Genomic DNA, 26,918 nt, shown 5'->3' on the forward strand with positions numbered 1-26,918 from the left:
TTGTATTTTCAGAATTGAGCCAAATACGAAAAAACCGTTTTTTCCCTGCTCTCCCCTACATTTGATCCTTCTTGGACACATTTGTTAAATTAACACTGGAAACCTTTACTGTGTATTAAAACGAAATTCATTAATTGCTGCTAAAAGATTGCTGCAACTTCTGATGCCAGGAAGATGCTCTATTCGGAATTATAGCAGTGTGCCAGTGAAATAATGTCATTTCATCAATCCCTCAAAGAACCCTGAAATAGAGTGCTTGTTTTATTCAGTCTCCAGACAACAGCTGCTCCTTCAGAGCCTGATGCTGCCACCACCCAGAAAGGTCTGTGTTTGTTATTCACCAGTGGTCGTTTACACATATCTCCCTCTTCTGTGACGCAGTAGCGTTCTTTTGTGGCAGCTCTCTTACTTCATGATTGTGTATGTATGATGCTGTATGATGCTTTGGCCACAGTAGCAGTTACCTGTGTGATATGTTACCTGTACACCACAGCAGCAGTTTTTGTGTATACCTGTGTGTACCTGTACTTTTGTGATCCTGAATGCTTGTGTGTATGTTGCATTGTGAAACCTGGTGAGAGATTTCTCTCACATGCCTATTCTACTCTCCTCCTGGTGTTTCTCGGTTTTCTTTGCGCCACGTGAGATTTGCTCTGCCTCGCCACATGTGACGCTCAGAATAGCCCATAATCCCCATTAGTGACACCACTACGCTTAGGGCTGCTTCAGCACCCACAGGAGCAGTCGTAAATCTGACCCAATGGACTGGTTTCTACTTTGGGGTCTAAAGTCTGGACAACTGGGCCTGATGCTACTACAGGTGGCCCAGAAAGCAGAAATTATGTGTATATATGCACAGACAATATATTGTTAAGTGTTGGAGCATGTTGATCATATGTTTTATTTCTCTGGAGTCCTCAGTCCTCTCTCATCACCTAATTTCATTAACAATTACTTTCCAGCAAAGAGAATAAAAAAACAAACACATGAACATAGTAACATTTGTTTTCCATCTTAATTACTGAACTCATCCCATTCCTGTGACATTCACAATGATATTTAAGCTAAATAAAAGCAGACAATTAAAGTAAATCAATCTGGTTAACAAGCAATCAAACAAGCAAACAAACAAAAAAAAGACAACGCAGGTCCAGCGTATGTGTTCCTCATTCCCAAAATTCTGCCCCTCTATCTTGGTTGGCTTTTGTAGAAAAGATTCTGTGGCCTGAAACATTCACTGTGGGGCTCACCCCAGAGGCCACCCAGGAAGTCAGCATTGGGGAGGAAGCCACTACGCCAGTCATTCAGGAAGTCACCTTGGGAGAGGTGCATGAAGTCACTTTGGCGGTTGCTCCGCAAACCATGGCTGCGAGGACAGTGGCTGGTCAGGACACTGCAGGCAAGGTGGAGGAAGACACTGTCAGCAAGACAGAAAGGGCATTCTCTAAGGTGAGAGGCTATACTGTGTAAGGATATAGGCGTTATGATCCAAAACCATGATCCCTGTGGCTCTCTAGGTTTAAGTTTTCACCTTAAAATCAGCAGCCAGTTCAGAGCTAAGAAACCAGGTGTGGTTAACTGTAATCAATTGTTTAAATGAGTCAATTAAGCATGGTGTAACAATGAAAACCAGCACACTCTCCAGGACCAGGGCTGTAGACCCAGGTTTTGGTCAAAACACCAAGGTTATTGGTTCAGTTCCTAGGTAAGGTACTGTTGTTGTGTCCATGAACAAGACACTTAACGTGAATCGCTTCCATAACTATCCAGCTTTATAGATGCGCAATGTGATTAAAGTGTCAAGATGTGTAAAAATAGAAGCTATGCAATTCAACCTGAATGAAGGTGTGTGCTGGGAAAGTAAACACCCCTGTCGTTAGAAAGCATCAGCCAATGCCAATGTCCCAGTGCAGTGATGGGAACACTGTGCTTAAGAAGATGCTGCCTTCAGATTAAATATTAAATGCAAATCCTTTCAAATTCTGCTCATGAACAGTCCAATGTCACTCCTTGCAAAGATGGGCCTGGTGTCCTGGCCCATTGCTTGGTGTAATTTAATTAGCTTTACAGCTCATGCTCTCTCCATTTCACCTGATGTGTGGTATGCATTATGACACAAAATGGCTGGTACAAATGGTGATTTGTGCCCCTGGAAAATCCTTCTGTATTTGAAGTCATTTTCTCGCATATTGTGGTTTGAAAATTATACTGGCTATTTATTATACACAGCAAAAAATGAGTGATGTGAGATAAGGCTGATATGACAATTAATGCTGTACTTAGCAGAGTGTAGATCCATTTGCATATGCGTAATACATGATGATTCTGACATGGAGTCTGTTCATACTGATACATGCTTTGACTGTGCTTTCAGATTACTAATGAAATCGAATTGGACATCTTGACAAGGCCAACCTGGTCACTGAGGGAACAGATGGTGGAGCTGAGCATTCAGTTAAAGGGTGAAGTTTACAGTGATGCCTTGAAAGACCCATTCAGTTTCTACTACCAGCGTCTGGCACAGCAGTTCATTGAGAAGGTGTGGGACACATTTTCTCTTTTATGTTACTTTTTAATCTCCTACCCATCCTCCTCCTCTTTCTCCAACTTGTGTTCCTCTCTGACTCCCCAGGAATACACTGCAATATAGTGTAGACTTTATACAGTAGTGCATTTCAGAGCAACAAAAAATTTGTTTTACAATATCTGAAAGTGGAAAGAATGTGTATGTTTTCCCATACATTATGACGAGCTGCAATATCTTGACTCTGAAGAGTCTGCCCTCCTTTTTTAGTTTTTGATTTTTATTCAGATGGGTAGAAAGCAGAGAAGGCAACAGATTGACAAGGAGGGGACTTGGATATGGCTCAAGAGTTGGCCACCCTTTGGACTGCACCAGTCGATATTGATGTTGCCTGTTCATATATTGCAGTATATTCCATTTCCAGAAGTATCTCTTCCTCCTCCTTCTCTTTCTCCTGTTCCCCTTCCTATATCCCTCTTCCTGTTCTTCATGTTTTCAGAACTGGACTTGACTGGCCCAAACTGGAATTATGCAACATGTTCATATCTCGGAGGACGTTGGACAGTGAGGAGGGAAACTTGCTGTTTTTGGCAGGACTTCAGAAAACACTGATGTTTTATCTACTTTTTGAGGAGATCATTGTCTTGCGCCAACGCAGTTTTCTGGTCTGTAGGAGGCTCTGTGCTATGTGCTGTGGAGCACACAAAGAAAAGATCGGACTGGAAAACCCAAAGGGCACAAAGAGAGAGCAATGAGTCACTCACACTGGCCCTGGTGAAATCTGGGGGAACAATCACACTGGAAAACTTTTTTTTTTGCTTCGGGGGAACAAAATGTACCTCCCCCACTGCTGGCAATGGGCGCTGCACATCTTGTGCTCTGCTCTGGCAAGCGTCTGTATTCAGGTTTATGTCAGAGTGGAGCACATCTGGAGGACTCATGAGATGGGGGTGTGGGGAAGGGGCACACAGCAAAAGGATCAGCTGCATCCCAGCAGGAAGAACAGGATTAGGGAGGGGCAGACTCCACCCTCTCTGTTTGGGACCTGACGAGGGAGACCGTGGTGTAAAAATGTATTTCTGCACTAATTTCTGACCCACCTCAAGGTGCCATCCCTCATTTTGCAGTAAAAGGGTTGTATGGCCATTGTGATGTAGACTCCAGATGAATAATGCTGTTCATGCTCTCTTTGGGTCCAATGGGGGACATGGGAAGGCTTCAGATCTGCAGGCTGTGCCTCTGATCTCCAGTTCTGAGGCAGGGAATTCTTATTCTTATTTACTGATAACTAGCTCTCTGTCCAATATGTCCACGTCCTATAGCTAATAGGGCCGTTGTGCTGTTATGTACACTTCATTGAAAGAATATCATTGATGAAAAGTAAAATGGATGAGGAATGCTGTTTAAATCTCAAACCCTGTCTGTTCTATTTCCCCACTAATGCAGATTGAAGACGCTTTTGAAAGACTGCCAGGCTTCAAGAATGTTGCTGTACTTGAATTCAGGTGAGCTGCGACCAAGCACCTTCGCTGTATTGGAATAAAATTAATGTAAAATACATGATATACATATATTCTTGATAAAAATCATTCTTATTCTTGTTTTATTTTTTAATTCTTGCAGACCCCAGAGGGATGCTAAAGGGTGAGTATTTTACTGCACTTCCCTTAGGATAAGATGTATCCTTATCTTTCTCTCTAAGTTTAAATAAAATAAAATAGGCACAACAGAGGGAATCACTGTTTGCAGAAATATAAACTTTATGTGATGATAATCTGGTAAGAAGTAGAATCAAGTATCAGTAATTACACTTCAGCCTGAAAAATTAATCTAAAAAGATAGCGTTCATCTAAGAAGATTTATCTAAAAATTCATCTGTAATGTATTTGTACATCATTAATTCATGATAACAACTACACTAGTTAATGCCAGTTCGTATTGGGATTTAAAAAATGTGTTCATGTATTTGTTAATGGTTAACTAATTATCAGTTTGTCCTTTGTTTTGATGATGTATAAATAATCATATAACTAATACTTTAGTTAATGTATTTTTTAACTACTAACTAGATTTCATGCTTAATGCATTTGTACATCATTAATTCATGTTAACAACTACATTAGTTAATGCAAATTCATATTGTAAAGTGTTACCATATCAACTGACAGTGCACCACTGAACATACAGTTTTCATTTGCCAGCCATAATCACAGCACTTCTGTCTCAGAGGCTGTTCCTCCTCCACACTTGTCCACAGTGCTTTTGCAGTCTCTTTTCACGGTTATCATGTTCTGAGGGAAGCGTGATCTCAAGTGCCCCTGCTGTACACTCACCCACGGGGGGCAGGGCCATGGCCTCCCCTGGTCCTCCCCTGTTAATGGTTTTACAGTGGTCAGTCACCCCTGCAAATGGGATGAATGCCCTGCTAGCCGAGTGGCCAGCAGCTGCCCTGAGGCAGGATTATCAGCAGGGATTTATGACTAGATCAACCATCCATACCTGCCATGCAGTGTTCTGTCTTACCTCATGTCCCTGTTTCCTAGCCATATATTTGTTGCCATATATGTCCTCAGACATTGAATATTGCATTTTAATGTACAGTAATTGTAATAAATTTAATGTTATAATGTTTTTATTAAAAAATATGAATTACGTTATGATGTAAATTTCAACTAACAGTTTCTAATTTCCCAAATAATTCAGTGTTATGTCTTGATGTCGTTGATAAATGCTGGAAATGTTGCCAGAGCAGTGTTCCATTGTCACAAAACATGGACAAGTCAAGGATGTTAACATATTGACTTTCCATATATGGAAAATATGTTTTTGTTAAGGGAGGCAAACCTTTACCATGGCTCAGTTGACATTCGCTGGCTGAGGGCGGCCCCTGAAACCACCTGCAGCATTGACGGTCGGAGCCATAATTCAGCTGAAGCTTCTTAATGCGTACTTGACCACTGCGGTTTTGCCAGGAGAATTAGGGCTAAACCTGAGGGAGAGAACTGTGCTGACAGATGGGTCGAGAAAATTGATTTACTCATATACTCACCAGATTATCCTGCAACTCACTGACACTGTTTTTTTTTTTTTGGGAAATGAAAAGTATCCAGGTCAATCACCGCCTGGGTGACACATTCTCATCAATTACTTAAGGTTTATTAGGGCCATTATTTGGTTAGGAGGTTAAATCACATTTATTGCCACCAGCTGTCATAGGTCTTTGACAGTTAGTGTGACGGTTTCCAATTGTGTCAGCTGAATTACCAGTGGACACCTAAATCCCAGATCAGTATACTCTAAGCTCTACAAACACACCCCCCCCCCCCCCCCCTTCCCACCCCCTTGCCTGTATGGTCTCACAGAGACAGTGCTGTGGTGGTCCACTATGTTGTGACCCTTGAAGTGGATGGGGGAATCAGCAAAGAGACCCTGGACTACATCAACCTGCAGTCCAACCTGGTGGGGAATTCATACCATGAGGTGGACGAACGGCCCACTGTGGTCTACACCATCACTGACTTCCGTAACTACATCACTGAAGCTCTGCACAAGGAGAACTTTATTGGCAACACCACACTGGCCGTGGACCCGAACACTCTACAGCTGGAGAATGGTACGGTATAGCATGGCCAACAGCCATTGTTTTGCTGGCTCCATGGAGCATACATCTCAGGTTTTCCAAACTCAAATGCATGAGAAGGATGTTTGTTTAACTTGGAGCTGGTGCTGCCCCCAATCTGTTGGCTGAGGAATAAGAGGTTTGTGTGGCACATTTTTATTTAATACCTAACTAGCTTTACTGTCTAAGCCACTGAATAGCCAGAGTGGTTCCTTTCATTGACATGTGTGTGCTTTGGAGCTGGATGTAAGAGTGTGACATTGGTTCTCAGTGAATGATACCCGAGGTCTGTAGGGGAGCAGGACTGCTGGAAATTGGTGGTTAACCCAGGTCCTGAAGAGCTGCAGGGTCTGCTGCTTTTTGTTTGTTTTTACCTTAAAAATCAGTTAAGACCCTAGACACCAGGTGTGCTGTGAGATGAGGTATACTAACTCTATAATCAACTGCAGTTAGATTAAACATCCCTTAAGAGTAATAACAGAACACAACTGATCTGTGGCTCTCCAGGACCAGGGCTGAGGTGCAGGACTAGGGTTGGGGAACACAGTATCCCCTGTGGCTCTCCAGGGCAAGGGTTGGAGAGCCCTGGTCCAGGACATGGTTATTGTGAGAGGTGGAAAATATGGAGTCATGATCCTAACAGATGCTAATATGCTGGTGAAGACAAAAGTGTGGATCTGTGGTCAAGTGTTTAGAAGCCAGGGCAACAGTATGGAGCAGTAACCAGGGCAACTTTGTTGATACCTGTTTGGCCCTGTAGAGCAGACTGGGGATTTGAGAATGGGATACTGCTGAAACCATTGGAAGGATATATGCTTGAGTTAGCCTTTTACACCTGAATTAACCCAGGAAAATCTGCTTCCAGAACATGCTTTAACTCTTTGAATATAAAGTTTGCTTTCCAATGTGTGTTATATTGAGCACCCTAAGTACATTCATTTGCTCTGGCAGAGTTTAATGGGGGGGACAAAGTCAGTATAATTACTGTAACCTGCTACACTTCAGAAGAAGGATGCTTATTATACCTTGAAATATGTGATAATGTATAATTTAATTGCTCTGCTTCTGTTGCTTTTCTGTGTTAGAGAAACCAGTAGCTTTTAACAAACTGTATATGTGTCCAAATGTAAGTAATGTTATAAAGTTGTGTGGTAATCAATATTTTTCCAGTCAGATCATCTTAAATCTAGTCCTTACCAAAATAATTTAATCACATAAATTAACCCTGGAGTGCTCTTCTCAGTTGAGAATGAATGAGAAGTTCATGGATACAATCACAAAAATGTTTTCTTTTTTATGTAAGTGTAATTGGTTAGATTGTAATATAGTTGAAATACAGCTGATGGCCATGCTTACAGTAAAGCTGATGAGTATCTTTATTTGGACTTGACTGATGTCAAACCCATATAGCATTAATCCTGTGACAGATTTAGTCTGAGTCTGTGTTCTGTAGTCTGGGGTTTAAATTAGTTTCACTGCACATGACAGAAAATTAGTTCTATAATGTCAATATACACTGGAAAATAAAGAGTGGAGTATGAGAGTACAGAGGGAAAACTACTCTCCTTAGTTGTTGAGAAGAATAATGGCTAATGGAACAAACCTGTAGATGAAGTGGGACTTTTCCGTGAAAGCGAGAGTGATATTTCCACGTGGCAAATTTTAGAACACTCAGATGCATGTGGTGTTCTGTATCCATAGCAACCAGATATGCAGAATCCCAGGAACACTGCTCTTTATGAATCTCTCTTTTTAAATGCAAGCACAATTTTTTGTTTTCTGCATCAATGGGATGGACATGAAAATTAATTATTAAAATTATTTCAATGTGAGAGGTTAATGCCACTTGCTCACCTGTGGGGGAGATCATGTTAAAGGCAGAACAGGTATTCTCATACTGTCACAAATTGTAATGCAGATATGACAGTAGTTCATTAAAAATCATTATAAATGTCCCCACTGCAGTATCAGAGTAGTTTATTGAAATTTTAAACCATTTTAATATAGTCATAGTGCTAGTTTTATGATTTAAAATATTTAAAAGTTAACATTTCTAAAACTATTTCAGAGTGCATCCTACATCCAACTTGACAGTAGTTCTGCCAAATCATTAGGTTTTGTATATTTTGTTTACACTCATGTGGTTATAAATGTGGTTCTGTGTTCAAAATTGGCAGTACAGTAGTCCCTAAGGAGCAAGACCATTCAGCAGCTGTTTTGTATCTTTTTAACAGCTTTCTTATTGCTTTACACCAGGGCATTGCATTTTTATGCAAAAGCGTTATTATACTTTACACAATGATCGTCAAACTGAGTGGGTGCAATTGCTCTGACCTTTCTTATCTGAATAGGCTGCTAATTCCATTATGTTATTTTTATGGGATTGTGGCAGTTACCAACCACAAACTGCCTACAGTGGATCACAAAGCACTGGGCATTACTTTGTCAAAGAGTGCTGTCCTCTCGCCTTGTCCCTATGGCAAGATTAGGGATATATTTTTTAGAAATCATGGTTGCCAAGGTGGCAGCAAGTAATGGTTTAGATGGTTGGATACCAGGCAGTTATATGCACACATGCAATGCACCTGTTAAGGTTAGTACGTCCTAGAATGGAAAGGTATTGGCCTCTGTGAAACTGTCTCTAGTATTCAGGGTATTTGTTTGGTTCATTGCTCTATTTTTAATTTCTCTCCCTCTCGCGCCTCACTCCCCACTTTCTCTATTGTTTCCATCTCTTTCTCATATCTCTCTCTAACTCTCTGCAGTGGAGTCTTTGGTACCTCCTGAATCCTCCATTCCCAGCAAATCAGCTGATGATATGGTGAGTGAGTCACTAAACCATGCCTCCTTCATCTCATCCTACTGGACACGTAGCTCCCTGAGTGTGTTTCAATGTGCTGTCAAGCTGACTAAATTCGACATATGACTCAGATCAGAATATCTAAGCAACAGATAGGCATGAGCAACAAATTTTGATGCCACATCTTAAATGAAAATGGAATATAAAATGCCCTCCCAAATTATTAATATAATATAGACACAGTTGATGAGAGGAAACCATTTTTTTCCAAAAATATATGTCACAATTATTTACATATATAATTATCACAATAAATTATTTTAAATAATCCAACAAGAATAAATATGCATTGCCATCCTGCTTTTTTATGTGTATCTTAATCCTGGGGCACTATATTGTGACCTACCATGGGTAAAAAAAATGAGGTAACTCATATGTCACCCATCTCTATGAGAAAAGGAAAAGTAGTCCCTGAGGAAGCATGGTTGTTGACCATCAGAAGTCAGGGGATTGTTACAAAGATAAAATACCTAAAGATAAAAATTAGAGATATTACTTTTCACTATTAGATCAATAACAAAGATGTTTAAACCCACTTACAATGGTAGACCTACCTGTTAATCTGTTAATGCCCCTACACACAGTGTAGGTGGTTAGGGAGGTGAAAGAAAATTTAAGGGCCACAGTTTAAGATACACAAATCTTGGTTGTAACCTGGGAATACAAAGTCTCCAGATCTACCATCAGACAAGGTTTTGAACTCCCGCTTCCAGCTTCTGTCTCATCTGAACCAGGTGGCCATATGAGACAAACTTCAGCATTTTTTTTGCCATGCACACCAGCTGTGTGTTTTGGCATCAGAAGAAGTATGCTTATGTTGAAAAGAATGTCTTACATAAAATCTAGTAGATGTTTGATGTTATGGGGTTATTTTTCATCTACTGGCTCTTGTTAAGGTTAGCACAGTCTGATGGATCTGAAAGATCTTGAAAGATTCTGTATTTAGGAATAGTCAAAAATCCCCTCCAATATGTTCACCAATCTCATAAAGCACTATAACCTTGGAAATGGAGAGTGCACAAAGCACTGAAAACAAGGGTGTATGTTCCATTGAATTGTTTCCACTTGTTTAAGGATTAAAATATAGTTCCATAATTGTATTATTTATTTTATATAGTCTTTTTATTACAAGGGTATGAATAAGAGAGACAGGGCACTTTATATGGGCATTTTTGCTGTGCACATGATCAGTTGTCGCCATTGAGGTTCACAGCTGTGGTAGAATACCATTAGTCTAGAAACAATTCTCAAAACCAGTTTGAGTGTGCCACATTAATCTAAAATTTGTTTTTGTGAAATCTCTGCAAAAAATATTAAATGGAATCAGCTTCTATATTTCATATAAACTAAATTTACTGCAGAGGATGATTCACTTTCCTCTCTGAAGAAGCTGTAATTGGAAAGACATACATGAATTTGAATACTGCAAACTGGAGGAGAACTAATTACACACTCTCTTCAACATCACTGGCTTTTATCAGTCCCTTATTAAAAAGATTTACAGTCTTGTTTTGGCCAGCTTTCTCTGTCCAGGTTTTTATGAATGCCTTTCTCACTTTCAGGTGAATGGCCCATTTCGCTGCAAATGCACTTTGCAGTTATGTACATGTGAATTCAACATTTATGCCCATGGCAGTATCACAAAAATAATACTGGTATTTATTCACGAGTAAATACTAAGCTTATAAAGCTGCTAATGGATGGAAATACTTTCCTTTTCCCTTTACCATATATTGCTCTTGGGAAAGGTGAGGTACATAGGTACAAATGTAGCCAATTTGCTCTGAGTGGTTTCAATAGCAGCCTGTATGGTCTGTAGATAACATTACATTACGTGCTGAAAAGGTACTAACATGATAAGGGCATATGCCACCTCATGTTCCTGTGTTGGAATATGTTTGCTGTAAACATTTTCAGTTAGGGAAGCAGGGTATTTGGAAATGGCAGAGACAGAAGTCACTGGGAAATGGAAAATGCTTAATGGATGAAGCAATAACAAGCTGTGGGTGCTCTCAATTCTGTGCTGTGGAAAATCGTATTCATGTAATTTCATTTCTAATTGTTACATGGCTCGGTCTTATAGAGTCAAACAACTTTCTGACCTCATTTATTGTCTAGGATAAAAGTTTTAAATTATTTATGAAAGACTGTTGTCGCCATTTAATTTATAGTCATACTGTACTTCAAATTGTTGTGTGTGTCTATGTGTGTTTCTGTGAGAGAGAGAGAGAGCAAGACAGAAAGAGAGAGATGAAAAGCACTGGATCAAGACTATTTTTGTGTGTTTCTTTGGGAAGTGAGCAGGGCGTGACCTGGTCGCTGTATTTTTCAACATGAACGTAGAAGCTTAGGGGATTAAGTTTGTTTAACAATCCATGTCTATTCTTGGCCATGTCACTTCCAATGTCTGGAACAAAGTCTAAATATTGACAACAGTGGACTTTACCTGTCTCAAAAGGTTCAAAGCAGCTTACTTGTATGGACAAGCTACACAAAAACAATGACCATGTTTACTCGTGCTCCACATTCCGAATAATGATCCTTACTCTGGTTAGGGTCATAGTCTGATTATACCATTTACATGCTTCATGGAAGGAATAACACAAGTGTTATTTTTGTATACAGGGTTAGCTGAATATTCTGTTTATGTCCTTCGGTCAGTGCTAAAGGACAGTGTCCTAATAATTCTTCCACGTGCATGAGGTGTTTAAAATTTCATTGCAAAAAAGTTTCATTGCCTTAAAATGAGGTCTGTCAATGCTAACGTGTTAACTTCCACCATTCATTTTTAATGATTAACACATCAAACTTTTTAATTAATAACTTTTTCTTATTAATTCGCACAAGTTAATGCGTTAATGCTGACAGTTCTACTTAAAATACCACTTGTGTCTAATTTGTTCTATGGTTCAAGTGAACTCAACAACTTTAATTTTGTCCAATACAACCTTAAACAAATCAGTATTCTGTTTTTGCCAGCCATGTAGTACATAATGTTCAATCATTTTAATAAATTAAGTCTCATTGGTTCAGAAGTGAGGGCTTTGTGCTTGCCATGACCTTTTTACAGTAAAGTAGCTGGCTGACAACAGATCTTACGAATCTTACGTACATTTAAGAGTAGTAAAAGGTATTTACATGCTGAAATGCTTTTCATTTGCAGATCATTAGACACATATGCAACCTATCTTATATCTTATTTGAATTTTGCATATTTAGAATAAGGGCTTAACCAGTTTTTGGTTTTTGAAATAAAGTTTTTACATTGGCTATTTTATAACTAGAATACTAGAGTATTCTGAATAAGATTGGAATAATGGTATGTATGTAAACAGGGTCAATATTTTCATGACAAAACAGACAGTATTTTAGACATAAGTACAGTGTTTAGCAGCAATATGTTAATTATTGTGAAAAAATATGCATAATGGACCAATAGATTTAGAAAAATTTAAACCATCAAATTTACTAAATTTTGTGTTCAGCTTAAATGAGTCCTTTATCTTTTTAACTTAATGGCTCCTCTCTGTTGTCCTAGGACAATATTCTAACTGCAGAGAACCAGCTGAATCTGCCAGGACAGGACCTGAACAACAATGACATCTTCAACAGTGGCTTCAACAAGGACGACTTCCTGATTGACCCCATCCACTCCTCTGACCCATGGATGGGGTCTCAAGAGGTGGAGGCCAGTGAGAATGATGTCATCATCCTGGATGAAAGTCCAGCTGTGCCCCCTCCAGTGTTTCCTGATGGGACATTTGGTGTGAATCTGGAATCCACCCCAATATCTGAAAATACCCCTTCTATGCCCATCGATGATAGTGAGTGGCAGTGGATCATTCGCACACACACAGAAACCACGTGCACTCGTGTAATCATGCACACAGTAGCTCAGGCACACAAATGCACACACACACATACACACACACGTACATACTGTATATGTTGCATACAGACATACACACTGACATGCACACCCACTCACATGCACAATGCTGAGTAACGTAAAAACATGGCCAAGAGTAAACATTTTAGCATACCAAGAGAGGTTATTCTATGACAGGTAAAAAAAGATTTCAAATGCATTTTGGAAAACATGACAGGACGTTCTGCATTTTGTTTTTCTGCATTAGATAATAGAGACCTTGAAGAAGAGGGACTTCTATATGGCAACAAAGTGGTTACCACAATCAAAGCCACAGACAGCCTAGAGGGGGGTAAAATTGCCATAGAAATTACCCCTGGAGCTGGGATCACTGATATTGCAGGTCCAACTCCAGAGCCACCTGGTGACCAGGGTGAGAAGTCTGCACTGCATTTGTTTGACACTGGGTCCGGATCAGGTTTGGCTGGTGAGGAATTGGGACCCCTGTTGCCCGTGGCGGCAACTGTAGAAGATGGTCCAGTATCAGATGGGGATGTAGAGCAGATAGAGGAAGAGAAGGAGGAAGAGGATGGGGTCAGGACTGAAACTTCCTCCAAATATCCAGTGAACTCCAGTGATGGACCACATTTGCAGGGCAATTTTGAGTCTGTTAATGAACCCCTCGATGAGTCACTTGCACCCAGCCAGGTGGATCTGAACGTTGGCTCTGACCTGGACACAAACACACCCGTGTCTTTGGAGCCCCCTTCCAATGGAGACGACGAGGGTGTCCAGATCTTGGAAATGGAGGAAGGTGTGGTTACCTTGGTAACAGAGGGCCCCTCTGTGGAGATTTCAGAGGAGGAAAGGGCTAAAGATGAAATCCTAGTGGTCAGCCCAACAATGACAGGACCTCCAGTCCCAGAGACCCAAAGCACTGCCTCCCCAACGCTTCTTTCTCCAGAGGAGTCACCTTTTACACTAGTCACTGATTTTGTGCCTGAGATCACCCCTCAAGCTTCTTCTTCCATACCACACTCACCTGCAGTTGAACTCAGACTCACCACTCAGTCTCCATTTTACCAGCCCACCTTGAGACCTACAGAAGACTTGTTTGGTGCCAAAGTGCCATCCAGTGAGGAGGGAGAGCTCATTAGAATAACCCTTAAGCCTGCCTTCATTGACCCCACCATGCCCAATGATCAGGGGAACCAAGACGGCAAGACTCAAGCCCCAGGAGACCCTTCTGTGATAGACTTGGATCACTCTTTTGACGTGCCCTACTATGGCGGGCCGGGCTCCACAGGGGGGGAAGGCAGCAGTGGCACTGACATGGCCAGTGTGGCCAAGGCCAATAATGGGAGCTCCTTAGGCCGTGCCCTGATGGTGTTCTTCAGCCTTAGAGTCACCAACATGATGTTCTCAGAGGACCTCTTTAACAAGAGCTCACCTGAGTACAAAGCACTGGAACAGAGGTTTCTGGAGCTGGTAAATATTCACATTATTTTATTTGTATATAAGATTGAGTATGATTGATTTAGAGGGGGTTTATACCTGGCTAGTATTCATCAGACTACCATTGCATTACTTCCTCCCTATAACGCACAAGGTCACCATGGCAACAGTGAACAGTGCATGTGTAAAGTGTTTGGATAATTAAAAGACATAAAAAAGACAAAAAAAAAATTCCAGATAAATTAATGATAGCATGAGCTCAACCAACAGGACTAAGACTCCATGTGCAACCATTTTAACTGTCAAAAAGGATGAAAGTTTGCCACAATTTGGAGAGCTTTTTGGGATGTAATTCTCATTGCATCATTTTGCTGTTGCAGCTTGTACCTTACCTGTGTTAACTCTGACATCTCTGCTTGGAGTACATTTCCTTCAGGGTCTTCCACTTGTGTCTAATTGAATCTGTGGTTCGACAGAACTCAGTAACTTTCATTTTACCCAATACCACCTTAAACAAATTGCTATTTAGATGGTTTCTACCATCCGTGTTTTACTCAGTGTTTAATCATTTAAATAAATTAATAAATTAAAGAAATTAAGACTACTCGTTAGTCCAGAAGTGAGGGCTTTGTGCTTGCCATGACCTTTAAAGTAAAGTAGCTGGCTGACAACAGATCTTATGAATTTGAACATTTAAGAGTTGTAAATGTAATAAGGTATTTATTTGCTGAAATGCTTTTCATTAGAAGCATATACAACATCTTATTTCTTATTTGGATTTTGCATATTCAGAAAAAGGGCTTAACTGGGTTTTGACTTTTGAAATAAGGTGGGCTGTATTGTATTCACATCTAACTGTCAAAAACTATAAAAATTTGTCACTTTTGGAGAGCTTTTTGGGAGGGAATTTTCATTGCATCTTTTTGATGCTGCAGCTCGTGCCTTACCTGCAATCCAACCTCAGCAACTTCCAGAACCTGGAGATCCTCAACTTCAGGAATGGGAGCATTGTGGTGAACAGCAGGATGAAGTTTGGCAAGCCCGTGCCACATGGTGTCACCAATTCTGTCTACCTCATCCTGGAAGACTTCTGTAATACAGCTTACCAGACCATGAACCTCGCCATTGATAAGTACTCGTTGGATGTTGAGTCAGGTAAAATTCCCAATGCAAATCTAAAGCACATTAAAGGACAAAGTTAATCACTGTTCGTTCAATTCAAATAAAGTATTTATTTTTAGTTATTTGTTGTTAGTGTGATAATAATCTAACCAAATTTTATTTCTTAAATTGTTTTGCTTTACCAAGCTGATCTTCTGCTTCAGCATTGTAATGCAGTTCACATCAATTGATATCTTGATATCTTATAGACATTGTTGAAAAAGGCTTTACAATTGACTATAGGAGATTGAGGCAACACAAAGACATGACTGTGTATCTTTGCTTTTGAGATAAAATTGAAAGAAATATTGTAATATATTACAGCAAATTGCTTGAATGACTGAGGTACAAGTACCCAGTGAAAGCTAATTTTATAAATCATAAATATAATTACATGTAGCCACGATAATTACAAGTATGATTTTTGTACAGGAGTGTGGTGTTTTCCAACTATCTCATATGGAGTAATTTGTCTTGGTCTTAGGAACACCCTTTTGTACATAAAGCAGGCTATTATATCCAAAATGCTCTGCAATTAAATAATCCCATTAATCATTATTTATTGAAATGGATGAATATGCATGAAAACATTTTATATTAAAAATTCCAAACAGATTGATTCATATATTTACTAATGAATGTATTGTTGAAACATTTTGAATGTTGGAGAAGGCAAACTTGATTTACAATCTTAATCATTTCTAAACAAAGTTAATTATTTCAGAAGAATTATTCCTAGTGGTGGTCAGAATTTGCCCTGCCTATCAGCAGAAAACATTTCATAGTGTTGATAAATGGTGTGAACTGAAACTTGAGGACAAGTCAAATTCATTTAGTAGAAACTGTGGTATGGTGACCATAGTAATCTGTGAATAACAAATGTGAGTCAGATCTGTTTTACACTTGGTACTTTAAAGGAGCTGAAGTGTGTAACCTGTGAATTGTGTTCACAAATATGATGAGACTCCTTTATTCAGCATTTGCTTATGTTTACATTGAGATAAACTAGTATGACACAGTATGCCTGGGATTATCACAAACAACAGTATGATGGCTCATTTAAAAATGAACACACAGCATGTGTAACACCTAAAGTGGAAGATTTGAAAAAAAAAAAGACAGGTATGAGGAACTATTTGACAATGATAAAGTTTTGAATGGGCAGAGGATAACAAGCTGTGGTTCACATCGATGTGACTGGGGCATGCACTGAGAATGTACTGCTAGCAGTTCCCAGCTAGCAAGAATCCTAGTTAACAAGTGGGCCATTATCTGGTAAACCACCACTTTGCAAACTGCCAGTACAACGGTTCATTAGTAGACGGTTTGAGAGTACTGGATCAGATGAGGATCAGCCATTTCAAGAATGCTAAATCATTGTGAATTGTCCTGCCATTGATCACTGTAGTCTTGATTTGTGGTATGCTTTGGACTGGCACCAATTATGGTTCAATAGGTGCTCTCTTGCTGTGTAGTGTTGATTATTAATCAAGGTCAGTGTTGGGTAGTAACAAATTACATGCAATCTGTATTATGTAATCAGACTGAAAAAATGAAGCGTTTGTAATCAGGCCAGGATATACAGGTACACACATGCACACCTATACAGGAGGAAGAGCAGAAACGGAATGTGTATGCTGTAGCTACACATTCAAAGACGAAAATTAAACTGCAGTCTTTGCTGGCACATTTATTCTAGAATATACTTGGCTAATGAAACGGGTAAATCATCCAAAATTAATCAGATTAGATTTCTCCTTTGGAATGATCCAGATTGTATTGCTAATTACATTTTTAGTTCAATAATTTGTAATCAGAATCAGACTACATTTTCTGAACCATCATGCAACACTAATCAAGGCCCACTGAAGTACCCCACCACACAACAAACAGATTCAGAATTTAAGAAACCCTTAAATGATAAAGCACGCAGATTTCATAAATTCAGTTCCTGAGTGTGACTATCAGTAAAAAACTAGCTGGATACAGAAAGCAGACCAAAACAGAAACCTGACTCCGGTCTGTTCTAGTTTTATGGCCCTCTCTTTATTTTTTATGTTTCACATACTAAAACACCCATCTCGGAGAAACAGGATTTCATTACTCTTCATTTAGACACTTTCTATTGTTCTTAAGATCGAGGACAAGAATGCCAGAAACTGAATGACTTGAACTGTACTAATAAAGATACTGGAGACAATAAACAATAACAGTTTGAATTAGCCCAACCATTAAAAAAAGCTTATGTTAATACCAGCAAATACACATGCAGTTATGTGTTATGTTATACCCGGTTAAAAATGACACTACCTTGATCCGATGGAATGTTTGTTTACACCTGTTTGCGGTCGTATCTGTGCATTTTTTAACAATTATATTGCGCTAATTATGGACTCATAGCACTTATGAAGGACTATTCATAGAAAAAGTCACCCTACTTTTTAATTCTTCTAAGCCAAAGGTTTCCCATTGTCTGTGCTCTCTTGGCAGGTGAACAGGCTGACCCATGTAAATTCCAGGCCTGTAATGAGTTCTCTGAATGCACAGTCAACCGCTGGTCAGGCGAAGCGGAGTGCGTGTGCAATGCAGGGTACTTCAGCGTGGACGGCCTGCCCTGCCAGAGCGTGTGTGACCTGAGGCTGGACTTCTGCATGAACGACGGGAAGTGTGACATCATCCCTGGCCAGGGTGCCATCTGCAGGTGGGCAGAGTTTTTCACATTTTTTTCCCACAAGTTCAAAGTTTATTGTTATTATTCTAGTTAAATAGTGATCTTTACCAAAATATCATAATCTTTAATAACTAAGATGTGTTTTTCAGTACAGTGTGTGAGTTGTATTTGTGCCGATGGATGCATTTGCTGTTTTTGAGTTGTGTTTATTTCCGATATGTGAATGTGGTACCCGAGTTGTTTTTGCATTGATTCTTGGCACTATTGCACTATGCTATTATGATTGTATGTATGTGAGATTATGCTCGATGGTAAATAAGACAGATGCAGGTATCACTGTGGTCAGATGATGTGTAAGTAAGAACTATTGTATACTGTCAGTGAGCCAGATATAGATGGTGATTTGAACTATGAGAGAGGGCGGTTGTACATGCTAATCATTTGCCAGGTGCAGGTGTTGCTGTACTTCAGTTGTGTTGTGTGTGTTTGACTTGTCATATATGCTGACAGTTACACAGGTACAGGTGTTGTCATGTACTAATGGAAGTGTCCCCTGTAGGTGTCGGGTGGGGGAAAATTGGTGGTACCGGGGAGAGCACTGTGAGGAATATGTGTCAGAGCCGTTAGTGGTGGGCATCGCCATTGCCTCGGTTGCTGGGTTCCTGCTTGTTGCTTCTGGGGTTATCTTCTTCTTGGCCAGGACTCTACGAGACCAGTATGACAAGGATGAGACAGAGGATCCTATTCGGTAAGAGATCTGACATAGTCCAGGGACGCAGGGCCTTTCAGGTGGAGAACTCACCTGAACAACAGGCCAGGTGACTAATACACACCGATGTTTTTCTCACAGTAATGTTCCCTTTGACACCTGAAAATCTTACAAAAATTCCAACACAGTGTGGCTAACAGTGAAGGAAACTAGCCAATGGAAACTTTCATGAGAATTTACTGTGTGAGAATAAAGTCTCTTACTTGTCTACTGGTAAAGACTCAGCTCTTAGATGGATGGTACGTTCCTACAGTACGTTTTCTACAACCTGCAAAAGCCTAGGCAAAGCTATAAAAAATATTGTGAAATATTTATTTTAAGGGCATTTGAGTGCAACATTAATAGTACGACCCTCATTTCAACACATGCTCCCCATCTCCGAGCTAACATGAATCTGAGACGAGATTCTAAAAACAGTCTGACAACATTCATTTCACATCTGATTAATAACTCTGGTCTATGTTTATCAGAAAATTTCAAAACAACGCTGATTGTGTCCCACTATTTAATTTCCTTTTGGAGCCAGTCTGTCAGTAATAATTATGTGGGAGAGGGACTTCAACTGGCAGCAAATAATGTGTAAACAGAAAGGATGTAATGTGTCACTCTCTGTCCCTGATGACAAGTAATCACTGCCAGTACTCTCTTGGTTAAACAGTTATCCAGCTTTCTGAGGGTGATGAGTAAAATGTGAGTTTCTCTGATTGGGACTGTCTGTTTAAATAACAAGCACAAAACCGTCCAGACCCACGGCGCAACTTGCCGAACTATATAGCTAGCTAGCTATGGCACGTCCTCACCTTTGTAACATTATTTGTTGTCCTCCGTGTGTCCATACATCTGTATCGGTGGTTGTAGCTGTGTGTCCTTAGCTCTTACTCATGCATGCAGGATAGCATCCATACGCGCAAACTTGGTTAACCTAGTTAGCGCGACGCCTTTATCTGTCTGCATCTCCCAAAATCACCACTTCGAACGGCACGACATTTGTAAGCACAGGTTTTTCGCCTAAAGTTACTTTAGCTAACCCTAACATGTTCGCGTTTCGCCTACTCCTACTAAACGAAGCACCACCTGTGCATGCGTCCGACTAAACGTTCCTCTCAGATCGTCCTTGAGTGAGTGAGTGAGTGACCACAATTTGCCATGCATAACCCACGGCGCCAGTTCCTGCATGCCGTGCGAAAAAAAGGCTGCAAACACTGATGTATGCACTCATTGACATGTTGCAGTAGGAGAAAGAGGAAGCCAAATGTGAGTGAGTGACATTAGACTGACTAAATTGGAGTACAGTACATGCTTTAGTGACTTAGTAGGGTGTTTTAACTTCTCATGTGTATATCTAACAATGCTAAGCTTTCACGGACATAACATAGCATCATAGCATTTTCTGCTATGCTAGGATATTCTTGGTTTTCACATTCATACTGTCATCTGTCATCATTACTTGTCTTGTTCTGTCTGATGTTAATTGTTTCTCTTTGTCCATAGTGCTGACTTTGTGTAGTCTTAAGTGTAGAGGCACACAGGAGCTCTGATGCTAATGATGCAAAGAAGTTATGGTAAACCAGGCGATTTCATTAGCAGAGCTGCTTGTTATTTATCTATGCGAATGCGACCCTGAGCTACAGAGGTTTTCTGGCAGACTGGCACCTGCCCATTTCCCTGCCCTTAATAATCTTAGTGGACCATTTGTTTTGACACACTGTCCTTTCTCTATTCTGCTCCCTCCACCTCCCTCTCTCACCCCCTCTCCCTTTACCTTCCTCAGGCGTGGGGAGAGTATGCTGTCCTTGGAGAGAGCAACTAAGTACAACCCCATGTACGAGAGTGACATCACCACAGGTTACAGTCATTACTACCGCCGTTACCCAGAGATGCCGTGCTACAGCAGCGCTAGTGCTGAAGCCTCCACTGACTTCAGCAGTGAGGAGATCCGGCACATCTATGAGAACAGCGAGCTCACCAGAGAGGTGCGTCGTGGCGTGGCATGTTGTGACATGTCATGGAACGGAAGTCACTGTGATACAGTATAGTACCCTGCAGCATTAGGGCACATTTCATTTCAGTCAATTCAGGAAACTAACTGAATTTTCTTAATTAATAACTGAAATTCACTCATGGAGCACATTCTTTCAATTCATAAATTGTATTTCATGAAATTCATTTCCTGAATTTACTGAATTCAAATGGAACTGGCCACTAATCCAGACAGAATGGCAGTGTATTATGCAAGGGTTGACAATGAGGAATTTCCCCTGGAGTCTAGTCTATGTTTGTTAGAGAATGGTTATTAATTTTATTAATTGTTTTTTATTAATTATTTGGTTGTGTTGTGGATACAGTAAACTGACTGTGACACAGCCAGTGAATAGGGAAAGTTAATGTTGAACCTCGCAAGAAAGTCCAATGTAAATGGAAAGTCTGACCTCACCCTTTCTCTGTTGGCTGACCCTGTGGCCTGAGGCCTGCATTTTCAATTCTGCTCTGATGTGCTGTAGGTCCAAGGGAAATTTGTGAATGCTGTGTTAGTCAATCTTTTTCAGGGCATACCATCTGTTGCAAAACTACTCAAAACTGTCAATTCCTTAACTTACATAACTCTTCCTCCGTACCTCTCTCCTTCCCTTCTGTTCTCCAGGAAATTCAGGATCGGATACGAATAATTGAGCTGTACGCCAAGGACCGGCAATTTGCAGATTTTGTTAGACAGCACCAAGTGTGAGTGCAACCATTATTGCTGCTTACAAATGACTCCAGGAACAGCATAGGTCATTACTCACCTGGCTCTCTAAAGTCTAAAGCTCCCACCCAGAGATTACACACTCACTGAAGACAATATCCAAATCTCCTCTCACTCTGGCTAATAGGATTTTACATAAAATCTGGTAGCACTTTCTATGAATGGTTTTTCACAAGAGCTGTATTACTATACATAAGCACTGCATAGACATTCATAAATGCTTATCTCAATAACTGAAAATATTGTTTGTGCTAATTGCTATGTAACATTAATGATACTTGCTATATCAACGATAGCATAACACACCATATACCTATTTATGGATATTGACATAAGCAGTATGGATGTTTATGTAGTGTTTATGAAGGTGCTAAATAATGCGTATTAAGGCGATATGTCGCTCTCATGAAGGACCATTCATTGAAAGTGTTATTGAAAATTCACTTTGGAGAGCTTGGAACAATGGGTTTTACACCCACCAAGACAGGTGTTTTCAAATAGCTTTTTGTTGGGAAAATTGAATTTGATTTTTAAAACATGAAATCACAATATTTTAGCAAGCCTATGTGTTGTAGTCAGCTTATGACGTTCACGCGTGTACATGCAGGTATGTTTTAGGCTAACTACATCCGTTTCAATTTTTTATAGCTGGCTAATTTTCATCTTTAATGCACTCAATGCTTGTTTTCAAGCCAGAGGCATAAATTTCAAAATTTGTCGAATTCATGCACAGTAAAACGTGTTAATCCAACTCTAACAGCATTAATTAAATTATAACTGATAAAATTTGCCCCCCACTGGGACCAAAAGTTATCTGTTAACAGTTGAATTGACAGTGTTAGAGTTGAATTAAAACTGGACATTTTACTGTGTGCATGGACTGATGCATAGGTACTGCGTGATTCGCTCTTTTTATTGTGAGCAGGAGTAACACGTCTCTCTTAATTGTGTACTGGGATAACAAGCATATCTGTTCTTTTTGGACAGGGAAATTTAGAAGTTGTCATAAATGTTTTCATATTTGCAGTTACCAATAATGGTTTAGATAGTTATAATTTGAATTTTGTGGTGGTTGGGGTATACTTCATTGTGAGTTTAAAGAGGTCATGTGAAATTCTAACCCTGTTTCAACTTCCAGTACATTTCATGTGGTATTCCTTGGAAGTCGTGTTCTCATTCCTACTAAAAACTCATCTGTGATTGCTCAATAAAACTGGGCAAAGAGACCCAGACAGAAATCACAGACAGCTGCACTTGTCTTGTCCAAGTGCAGGTGGATTGTTTTGTGAGTTTAATTTCCCCACCAGCTGTCAAATTCTGAAGAGAGATTTCTGAGAGTTCCTAAGCGATAGGGTGGAGACATTTAAGTCTGTGGTGGATTCTTCAAAACTTCATAGCAGATAAAATAAAGTTCTATCTGAATGCATGCCTCCCCCACCATGGGAAAAGAGGGGCCTCGATCCCAGAGAGAGGAGAAAAAAGGGAAGGCTAAGGAAACAGTGAGAGGCTAGGATATGACAGATTAGGCTAGGATAAGAGGTTCTGGAATCACTTCAGGAAACTGTGTCAATGCAGACCTTTTGCTTCCAACTGCCTCGCTAACAGTTTTAGCCATTTATAAGCCTAATTCTTCAGTGTGCATGTCATTTTCTGTATGTAAATCATTGAAAATTATTACTAGACCTAATCAGTTGTTCTTGGGAAAACAGGAGCTTGGATATTCAACGTGAGAGTTCCTCAACATAGAACTTCTGGAATTGGAGCCTGTAGATTTGGATGACAAGGTACAGTCTCCCTACCGAACCCAAGTGAACTGGTCTCCATTTTAGTAATTGTGTAGTAGCCTACTGAATTCTCTTTTTGGGAGCTTTAATATCTCACCAACGCTTTCACTTTTCAGAAATGCGCCTTCATCTTTGAAGAGAAGATAAGAGAGAAAATCTCCTTTGTGTGTCACCACCATCTATGGCCATGACAGTTAGAACAGGCATTGGGGGGCATTATAATTTAGAGTGTTGGGGTATGGCTGATTTACATTATTGTAACAACCATTCTCTTTTTATTGTTTACTTCAAGTCATTCATTGTTCATTCACAAAGTGACAGAAACAGGCCATTCAGCCCATCCAGGCTCACCATTTACCTACAAACGCACACACATATACAAACGTACACTTACCTCAGCTGTGTCACGTGTGATGCCCCGCCTCTCCCAGCCTGTCTTCCTTTCTTTGTCAGTGCCTTCACTTGGTACAGAACATTCTGTTGATGAAGATGCTGTGGAATGGTCAGCCTCTCACAGGACATTCCAAGAATTTGTCAGGACCCCCAGGATTGTCTACCCTTTTTGAGAAAGCCCTCTTCTCCCAAGGGGATACATTTCATGGCACAGGACTGGTTGCACCTGGAATCTTAATGACTGCTGTATTTTACTTTATCTTATTTTATATTTTACTAGTTAGGTGAAATTCATTCAGCTCTTTTTGCCGGTACAAAGGAATGAACACAATTATCAATCAGAAGTGATATACGGATATTCTCATTCATTATAGAGTGGTTGAGATGTGAATTTGGCTTACCAGAGGCACATTTTCCATGGGAAATATTCTACATAAACAAATCTAAATGACAAGGGAGGTCCAAGGTTATTGTTTGGAAAGCCAACCACTGACATTGGACTGCACAGAACATATGCTCCAATTGGTTAATAATAATTTTAACACAACTTTGACGCTTCACAAGAATGTAGAAACGCACAGAATCACATACAAAAACCATATTCGAAATCTTTCTATTATATTAAAGCCCTGACCAAAGTATATGTAAGAAATTGTACTGCATCGAAACAATGGAAAATCTATGTAACAGTTAGACTTCGCCAAATAATGCCGATCTAGGGAGCACACAGCGGCCACAATAGGCCCACCATTGATCCAACAATCAGCCCACCAACATATAGCAAAGTAATCAAGAAGAAGATGATCATCTCTTAGTTATTGGAAGAGAGTTGGTGAATGGTCATGCTGGTAGAGGACCACCGTAGAGCTGATTTGCGAAGCACTGGAGGATTGATAGCTGGCACTAACGGTGGCCCAACAGATGCTTGCTTCTTTGCTGAAATCTGTTTAGCAATTGGTTTTAAAACTTGCTAGGCTGCAATTTTTGTTTTGGGAAGGGACAAAAACGAGATAAGAAAATCATGTATGAAATTAAGTAAAGCTCCTGCTGCTTACATCAAAACCTTAAATAAGATTTTCTCCAAATTGACATTCCAAAGAGGATCTGTAAGTATTTTTTGGTTTCTTATAAATGACTATCACAAAGCTTGTGGTTCTGCTTGAGAACTTTGAATTGAATTTAAAAAAATTACAAATAAAAAAAAACAATTAAAAATTGTCGGTCGATGGAAAAATCTCAAAAAGGCCCAAACACACAAGTTTGGAGTATGGCTACAAGAATAATTTATGATCTGAATGGAACTTATAATTTGTAGAAAGGAGCAGGTTAAATGTTTTATTTAGTCCTCAAATAATATAATTCATAGAAGCAAGAATAATAAGAATAGCATGTTCTCTTAACAAATGAAAAGGAATTTTACAAACAGTATTTCACATTCAGATGGCTCTGTTATGCACTGAAAAATGTGTCCAAAGTGTTTCTGCGTTAGTCTATATTGCAATGACATTAAATTGTCTAGTTCTTTTTAGACTATGCTGGGATACTAGATTTTAATTTTGTGTAGTTAGAAGCTGAATGTTTAATATTATTGAGTATTTTTATGAACTTGCATATGGAGACATTGGCCTCTTGGCTTTCAGGTCTGCTTCATTTCAGTTACAACCTCAAACTATGTATTTTCTATCTTTCTACTCATGTGTTTGAGGCCTGATACCAATGTAGATCACCAATTACATTCTACCTTAAAACTAGACTGACTTGATGACCATGCAGATTTGGTAGTGTAAAGTGAAAGCCAGCTCTGGGCCTAGAGGTGTGGTGGTCTCATTTGAAGATTTTCTTGAGATTCTGTTGAGGATTATGCAAAAGTAATGGTTCAAAGCATTTTTGTTTAAAATGTTTATTTACATATAAAGAGGTTTTGTCAATCTGTTTATTGTACTACTCCACAAGACCAATAATACATGATTTACATGTGTAATACATAAACAGCATCACAGGCCATTACAATAGTGTATATCCAAGTGTTTGTCTTTGGAACAAATGTGTTTTATTGTATATTTTATATATGCTCTTATTTCAGATTTTTAAGAACAAAGAGTAAAAATGCAACATGGCACATTGTTGTTATATTCTGGTTCCTTTTAAAATAAAATGTATTTCCCTGTACATAAATTGTCATTTTTAAAAAAAATAAAGTGATACTTCAATATCTTTACCGTACTGCATTGAATTGTTTTTGCAGATATCCCCTCAATTTATTTCACCTTGAATTATTTGTTGCTTCTGTTAATTGTACATTATATTCTCATTAGCCTTGCTTTTAATATTATGAGATTAACCTGGATATATTCTGAATTGTTAATTTTATTCAAGTAATTGACCAAACCCAATCAGGAAGGTAAATTCACTAGCATCTACAAACCCACCATTCAGACTACATCTCAATGCGTTTATTAAAAAAAAATAATAATAAAATGAAGCAAAACGTTTAACCCTCTCCCTTTTCCTGGCACGTCTTGAGTGATGGAGAGTGGCACATAATTGTAACTTGCAACTTCACATATCTCTAGCTCTACTGGTGTGGTTTAAAATGGCTGTCAAATGACGAAATTGTAAATTATAATTTTTGTAGTTTAGGTCATAATGGCAAGGGCAATGTCTAGAAAACAGGTATGTGCTGTTCTGAACTATCTGACCTGCAGTTTGCTGTCAAAATTGAAAGCTGCCCAGATTGCTGACAAACATAATACCTCCGCGCCTTCATTGAATTTTACATCTAGATCTGGCGTCTGTTTAAAAAAAACAAAAAATCAATGAATGTCCCCAATATGACCCTAGTGATCAAAGCTTGTATAGTTAAGATGCCATTGCAAGCCCAAACCTGTGTTATTGCTTTGGGTTTAATTCTGTGATTAAATGCTTTGCTGTCCTTATAGATCCCTCGCTGGGCCCGGAACTGGGCCAGAGTCCACTAAACTGGTACCTACATTTATATTGTTGGGTTTACTGATAGCTTCTATAGTATGATTACAGATATTGTGGCATTTGAAGCAGCTGTAGAGCTTTTG

General features: G+C 39.5%; 1 protein-coding gene across 1 annotated transcript; it reads left to right on the forward strand.

Annotated features, from left to right (window-relative positions):
• The first annotated feature begins 272 nt into the window (after positions 1–272).
• Positions 273–26,385, forward strand: LOC135250620 (interphotoreceptor matrix proteoglycan 2-like). The gene is made up of 16 exons (XM_064327130.1): positions 273–322; positions 1,211–1,449; positions 2,375–2,539; positions 3,971–4,029; positions 4,148–4,168; positions 5,887–6,137; positions 8,909–8,964; positions 12,542–12,827; positions 13,140–14,359; positions 15,262–15,481; positions 17,978–18,188; positions 18,718–18,906; positions 20,699–20,900; positions 21,569–21,648; positions 23,380–23,454; positions 23,571–26,385. Exons 2-15 carry the CDS (start codon positions 1,363–1,365, stop codon positions 23,414–23,416), a joined length of 3,084 nt encoding a protein of 1,027 aa, XP_064183200.1. The 5' UTR covers positions 273–322; positions 1,211–1,362; the 3' UTR covers positions 23,417–23,454; positions 23,571–26,385.
• The last annotated feature ends 533 nt before the right edge of the window (positions 26,386–26,918 follow it).

The sequence above is a fragment of the Anguilla rostrata genome, chromosome 3 (genome assembly GCF_018555375.3).
Source record: "Anguilla rostrata isolate EN2019 chromosome 3, ASM1855537v3, whole genome shotgun sequence".
NCBI lineage: Eukaryota > Metazoa > Chordata > Actinopteri > Anguilliformes > Anguillidae > Anguilla > Anguilla rostrata.